This window comes from Trachemys scripta, chromosome 2 (genome assembly GCF_013100865.1).
Source record: "Trachemys scripta elegans isolate TJP31775 chromosome 2, CAS_Tse_1.0, whole genome shotgun sequence".
Lineage (NCBI taxonomy): Eukaryota > Metazoa > Chordata > Testudines > Emydidae > Trachemys > Trachemys scripta.
In genome coordinates, this window is record NC_048299.1 from 145,473,765 (window position 1) to 145,480,209 (window position 6,445).

General features: G+C 46.8%; 1 protein-coding gene across 2 annotated transcripts in view; it reads right to left on the reverse strand.

The window, feature by feature from the left end:
* Window positions 1-5,938, reverse strand: part of TGFA (transforming growth factor alpha) — a 45,174-nt gene extending 39,236 nt beyond the window's left edge. The window contains exon 1 of one of the 2 annotated variants that reach the window (XM_034761763.1): window positions 5,437-5,742. In XM_034761763.1, the coding sequence (XP_034617654.1) occupies window positions 5,437-5,476 (40 nt within the window). In that variant the 5' untranslated portion in view covers window positions 5,477-5,742. Of the gene's footprint in view, window positions 1-5,436 lie in introns of both variants that reach the window. The other variant, XM_034761762.1, reaches the window with a different exon arrangement.
* Window positions 5,939-6,445: the final 507 nt, after the last annotated feature.

Below are 6,445 nucleotides of genomic sequence, written 5' to 3' on the forward strand. Positions count from 1 at the left end.
TAAGACAACTCCCACCTGTTTATGCTCTCTGTATGTGTGTATATATATCTCCTCAATATATGTTCCATTCTATATGCATCCGAAGAAGTGGGCTGTAGTCCACGAAAGCTTATGCTCTAATAAATTTGTTAGTCTCTAAGGTGCCACAAGTACTCCTGTTTTTTTTATGTATCCAGGCAGCTCCAGTAACAGGAGACCAAAGAAAGATGGATCTTTCTCCGATTCTTACTTCATGTTTCACTGACTCTTGTTAAGGGTCAGTTATTAAAACCTTAGCCCATCTAGATGAACTTTAGGGGGACACAGGGTGAAATTCACTCTTGAGCAGATCATCAGCACAAAGCCCTAGGAGTCCAGTCTAAATCCCTCTGAAATCAGCAGGGCCCAGACGCCCAAAAGGTATTTGGGCTCCTAACTTCCATACATTTCAATGGGAATTAGGAGCCAAAATTCCTCTGGGGATTCCAGGCCCAGGAGTATTTCAACTGACTTCAATGGAAATTGGACCAGACCTTGTGTCTCCAATTCAAGATGAAGATGCAGATACAGTCTAGAAACAGTGTCATTCCAACATGTTTACTGTTCCCATGTAAAGGAACATGATATTAACATCCTGTCCTTTTAATTATAAGCAGACAACAACCCCTCATTAAATTAAATCTGCCTTGCAATGAATTAAGAGTCTGAGTGGCAGTTCTACTTAGCAATCCATCATCAAAGACCATCCCTGCAAGCAAGGAGTGGCTGAGCAAATAACCCAAAAAGGGACTGAAGCCAAGTGTCTATTGGGTCTTGAATCGAAGGAACTAGAGATTACTTATCTGAAAGTGCATTGTTCAGTTATTATTTATTAGTATACAACACAGTAAAAGAAACCAGTTACAGGCATTTGTACAGTGGTGTGTTGGTGCCATAATTTTAGTTACCAAGTTTCATTAAATAGCAGTATTGGTGACAGTACAATAGGATACATACAAAATGATGGGGTCTAAATTAGCTGTTACCACTCAAGAAAGATTTCTCTCACGCTGCAATGGCTCCATTACATGTACAGCAATAAAGAGGTGGACAATAAAATATAAGGCACTATACAAAGCATCAATATAATACTACAACTCTTGTTTATTTAAACAGGGACACTTTTTTGATAAAAAGAACAGGAGTACTTGTGGCACCTTAGAGACTAAAATGTATTTGAGCATAAGCTTTCGTGGGCTACAGCCCAGTGCTATAAGAATATAGCAGACAGTAGCATTTTGGAGATTGCTTAGTGTATAGAATTTGGACTAGAATGAATTCTACAAATGAGTCTACAATTCTAATTGTAGCACCCAAGCTCTATTCCGCACACAAAGATGTTTCTCAGTCTCTCCCTCAAAGGCACATAAACTTGCATTACCAGGCTCTCTTTTCGTGTCCAAAGGAACCAGCAGCACTTTTCACAAGAGCAGGCGTGTGGAAGCCTCTATCATAGCCAGACTGTAATGTGAAGAATTACATTCCTCCTGCCTGAAGTTCCCCAGAGAACTCAAATACTTTGCATATAATACCCTGGTAAACAAACAGTTCAAGTTCCCTTTGGAACAGTCCATCTTTCCAGAGCTTGGGCTCCCTCATGCAAGATGCTGAATACCCTGCATTTCCTATTTCAATTGCGGGAAGCTGAGCAGGACCTCACAAGACTGAGCTCAGGCAGAGGATGGAATGTTGTTTTGCAATTAGGACTATAGGTAAAATATTAACCCTCCGATTGCTCTTTGGCTATGGCTGCTGGGATAGGCAGTTAATTGCCAGCACCTCTCTGAAGTTCCATTGCTCTGGGAGATCTCTAGACCCGTTGCTCTGACACACGGGCTTCAGATCTGTAAGGGCAATTCTGCGAATCATACATTGGGATGCAGGTAAACTTACTTAAAAAGAAAATCAAAGTTAACTTCCATTCTATTTTGACTTTTAAGCTCTGGAGAACACAGCCCCATTTGCAGCAGCTGTAATTATGAATGATAAATGAACGCTAACACATTTAGGAGACACCAGCTTTTCAGAGCAGGTGCAGAGGAAATTCCTGGTCACCATAAGTAGAGACAATACATGAGAGAGAGCTGTGGACTGAAGCACCACACACGGCATGCTCGACAGACAATGATTATGCGGTGTGTTTTACAATCTCATTGGGCTGAATCAAGCTCTTCTATTTGAGCCAGAAGAGTTCACGGTCCCTTTTAATAGAAGCAATAGAGTTTCTCTGGCTAGGAAATTCAGACCAATCAGATTTTCACTGCTAACAGAGTTCAAAGACCATCATCCTCTTTCCTCCTCTTCCATTTTTAAAGAAAATTATTCATTAGATGGCTTTCCTTGCTACAAAGTTACCACGATCTAACTATCAATTGCACAGATGCCTGGTCTGAACTTCCATCCTTACACAATGTACCTTATAAAAGCGCGCAGAGCCCAGAGAACAGCTTTAGAGAGGTGGACCGCTACATAGGGATGCATTTTCAGAAGGGCTGAGCACCTGCAGCTCCTACTGATGTTAACAGGAGCTGCCAGTCATCAACACCTCTGAGTAAGCAGTCCCATCCTACACATCATTTGGCAGCCTGGATCAAACTGCTGGCCCATCAAAGCAATACTTGATTCTTCAGAAGAATCAAATCGCCTCATCGTGCACCCAGAATTTTAACTGAGCTCAGTTTAAGTTTAGTATTCCCCAGAACTGGAATTCAGGCTCAAAACAGCAGTCCTAATTCTTCTCTCTCAACCCCGTATAAGTCAGGAGTAACTCCATTACCGCTGACCTACAACAGCTCAAGTGAGAGGAAAATCAGGGCCCACTTTCAACACTTGGCTTATTTTTTTTTTTTTAAATATATAATCATCAAAGCAAAAGGCACATTCTGTGCAGATGCAGCTCTCCACAGAGTTGCACTCAGGGCTTGTATGCCCTGGTGAAGACTCCCAGCGTAGACTTAGTGCACTGATGTGGTTTCAGCCACAAAGATTTTGCATAGATACAGCTACCCTGGTACAAAAAAAAAAAAAAAAAAAAAAAAAAAAACACCCTCCTGTAGACCAAGTCTCAGTTACACAGAAATAAAACCAAAAGGGGCTGGAATTATTCCAGATTTACACCCCTGTAAAAAGGGATATCAAAATCTGACAGTGTCCATAGAGGCTTCCGATCTGGATTTTCCTCACTGACCTCAATCGAGTTATTCACAATTTACACTGGTGTAAGGAAGAGGATGTAAAAACCCAACACAGCTAAGTAAATGAGGCAATGTTTGTACATCACCTAGTATACCAGGATTCCTGGTTCACGACTAGGGCTCTGAAGTGCTAGGGTAATACAAATATAATAAGTAATACCTCTCTCCTTGGCAGAGCAAGGAAGTTATTTGAACTCCTGACAAGCACAGTTTTTCTAAAAAAAAAAAGAACGAAGTAAACTGCAGCAACTCATTGAAAAGTTCTTCCCGGTGTGAAATCCACAATTTCCATGACAATGCCTTCCCTGCAGCAGCCAGGGAGTCACAGAGCTTCCAGGCTCACTCAGGGGAGAAGCAGACAGATGCACTCAGCCCACAGCTTGGTTTCCAGGCTTTGGGGATTTCTAGCTATGTATTCTACCCCCAGCCTACAAAGGCCTGCAGCAAAGGAGGGCAGGTGCAAGAGCTGTGAAGACATTTGAGGCACCCACTCTACTCAGGAGGCAGTTGCTGCTAAGGAGACATACCCACTTGATAAGCTTTACCTTGCAATGTTTTTGAGCCGTAGGGATCAACCTGCCACTGTTCCTCAGTGTTTCACCTTCTGTACGCAAACCACTGTGAACACTCACCCTCAGTAAGACTGGGCCCAGCCAAAGAACAGACCTAGCTATTAAAATCTGACCCCTTCCCCCCTTTAAGAGTATAATGTTGAAACCACCCATGCACGGAGCTCCCACTGACTACAGTGGGCACCAGAACATCCATTGGGCTCAATTCTGTTCAGAGTTTTTACACCAGTGTAACACAACTGATTTAAACCAAGTTAATCCAAATTGACGCTAGTCAAACAAACAGCAGGATCAGGCTTTGGGGACTTCTAGGAACTCCTTGTACAGTGTAAACACTCATGGGGTTAATCCTTTACAGGATTGGAACCTTAATATTCCACTTTTCACAGGGGCTCTTTCAGTTACAAGGGAAATAAACATACATGTTTCCAATGCAATAGGGGAAACATGCTTCAGTTCATAGACTCTTAGAAGATTAGGGTTGGAAGAGACTTCAAGAGATCTAGTCCAATCCCCTGCTCAAAGCAGGGCCAACACCAACTATGTTCAATATGTAACAAACTCTCCTCTTGTGGCTGACACACACACACTAAATTTTGTGTCATGATCTTGCTTTAAGTTGCCCAGTGCTCGTTACACACCTAGTTTAAATTTTAAATGAACATTGCTAATCATCTGGTGCCAACCAGACCCAGTGGAGAGCAAACATGCCAGGGGCAAGCCACACAGGAAATAAATAGGCAAGCAAAAGATACCTAAAGGTATTTGCGTTGTTAAATTCTCAGCCAACTGCTTGTTTACAAGCACAAACTCCGGGGGGGGGGGGGGGAATCACAAGGGATCTCACACACACTGGACTGACATTCCAGCCTCCTTGTTCAGCCTTGTCAGAAAACAATTGGGAGAACACCCTCTTAAAAGCCATCAAGGAGAGAGACACATTGCAAACTGGACATAAAGGTTTGGGGCACTGAATGGGCATAGGCGAGGGGTAAGGAAATTGTAGCTGGCTGGAAAAAAGTTAGATCTTCTAGATGAGTGATTAGCAAGTACCATATTCCATCTCTCAGCAATTCCGGAGTTTGGAGGGGGGAGAACCCCCTCCCCACACAAATGAGAACACCCCAAAAGCTTGGGTTCTTCCCCCCCCCCCGCACACACACACACACACACACACACACACACAGAGCAAGGTTTTAATTTTGTTCTCCTGCTTATATAATTAACCCCCAAGTCCCCTTGATTCATTTAATCCCCCCCACCACCCCCACCCCTTAAAGGAGCAGCAGTTGAATAGGGGTCAGAGTTCTCTTTCCATGGGAACTAGAGAAAGAAGCTAAAGCAAGCGTGTGTGTTTACGGCTGTACGCAGGAGCGAAGGCATGGACCGGGGCATGCCACCTGAGAAAGGGAGTTTGGAAAGAAGCGTGCGAACTGGGGGCTGGAACGGGGGTGGAGGGAAGGAAGAGGGGGAAAGGAGCAGAGGGAAAAGGAAGGAGCGAGGCAAAGTGGAGAATGCAGGAGTGGGAAAGCGGGAAATAAAGTGACCGAGGGAGAAGGGAAGGCACGAAAGAGGGGGAAAGTGAGGAAAAGGAGAGAAAGTGAGAGAACAAAGCCAGGCAGAGGCGCCCAGCGCCAAGGGGCTCGACCTACCCAGAGCGACCACTGCAGTCTCCCCGGCGGAGCTGACCATTTTGCAGGCGTCCCCCAGCCCTGCTGCGCCCGGAGTGGCGGTGCGCCGGCTCCCTCTACTCCCTGCGGTGGGCAGGGCTCCGTCGCCGGGCGGAAATGGAGGCGGATTCACCTTTCAACCACTTGGACCTGAGCGGAGCCGACCATCACTCTCCTGCCCTCTCCGAGAGGGGCGCGGCGGGTCTGACGAGCGAGGGGTGCCCGGGACCCGCGGCTGCTGGGGACGCTCCGTGGAGTCCCGGGAAGGGGCAGGCGCCGGGGGAGAGGAGGAGGAGAAGTGGGTGGGTGCGGGGAGAGATTAGTGCCTAGGCGTGGGGCGCAGGGAGATGCATTAGTTAGGGAAGGGAGATCGGCCCCACATCACTAGCAGCTGGAGAAGGAGGAGAGAGCAGCGCGCACAGGGGCTTCGTGCGCCTCCGCCTTGGGGAGCCCCAGGGCGCAGCGCGCTAAGGCGCACGCCGGGTCCTTGCCGGGATGATAGCGAGCGAGGCTCCTTCGCCAACCCACGAGCCCTAAAGTTTAGCAACTCCGGGGCCCGGCAGCTATGCGGGCGCAGCACATGGAGATTTTTATTGGGCAGCCGTGATCGGTTTCCCAGTGGCTCCCCCTCCTGCCACCCACGGCTCTGGCCATTACACCATAGATAGGACCAGCTGGGACTACCTCCCACGGTCCCTGTGAGTAGCTGGGATTGGGCCTTTAAGACTGTGGTTTGATCGGCCCGAGAGCTATGTCTCTCTCTGAAGCCTGCCGTGAACTCTAGGCGGCAGGAGAGGGTCAGAAATGTTCTGCCTCCTCTCATCTGCTCCCTCTCCTAACAGCCGGACCTATCTAGACTGGACAAGGCACTTTATCACTTGACTATTTACGGGCTTGTCTACACTTCAGATTGATTGACGGTCAGCCTGAGAGGTTTGGCGTTAAAGTATCTGGCCTCCACCAACAAAATGTTGTGTTGCCACCCGTCTGG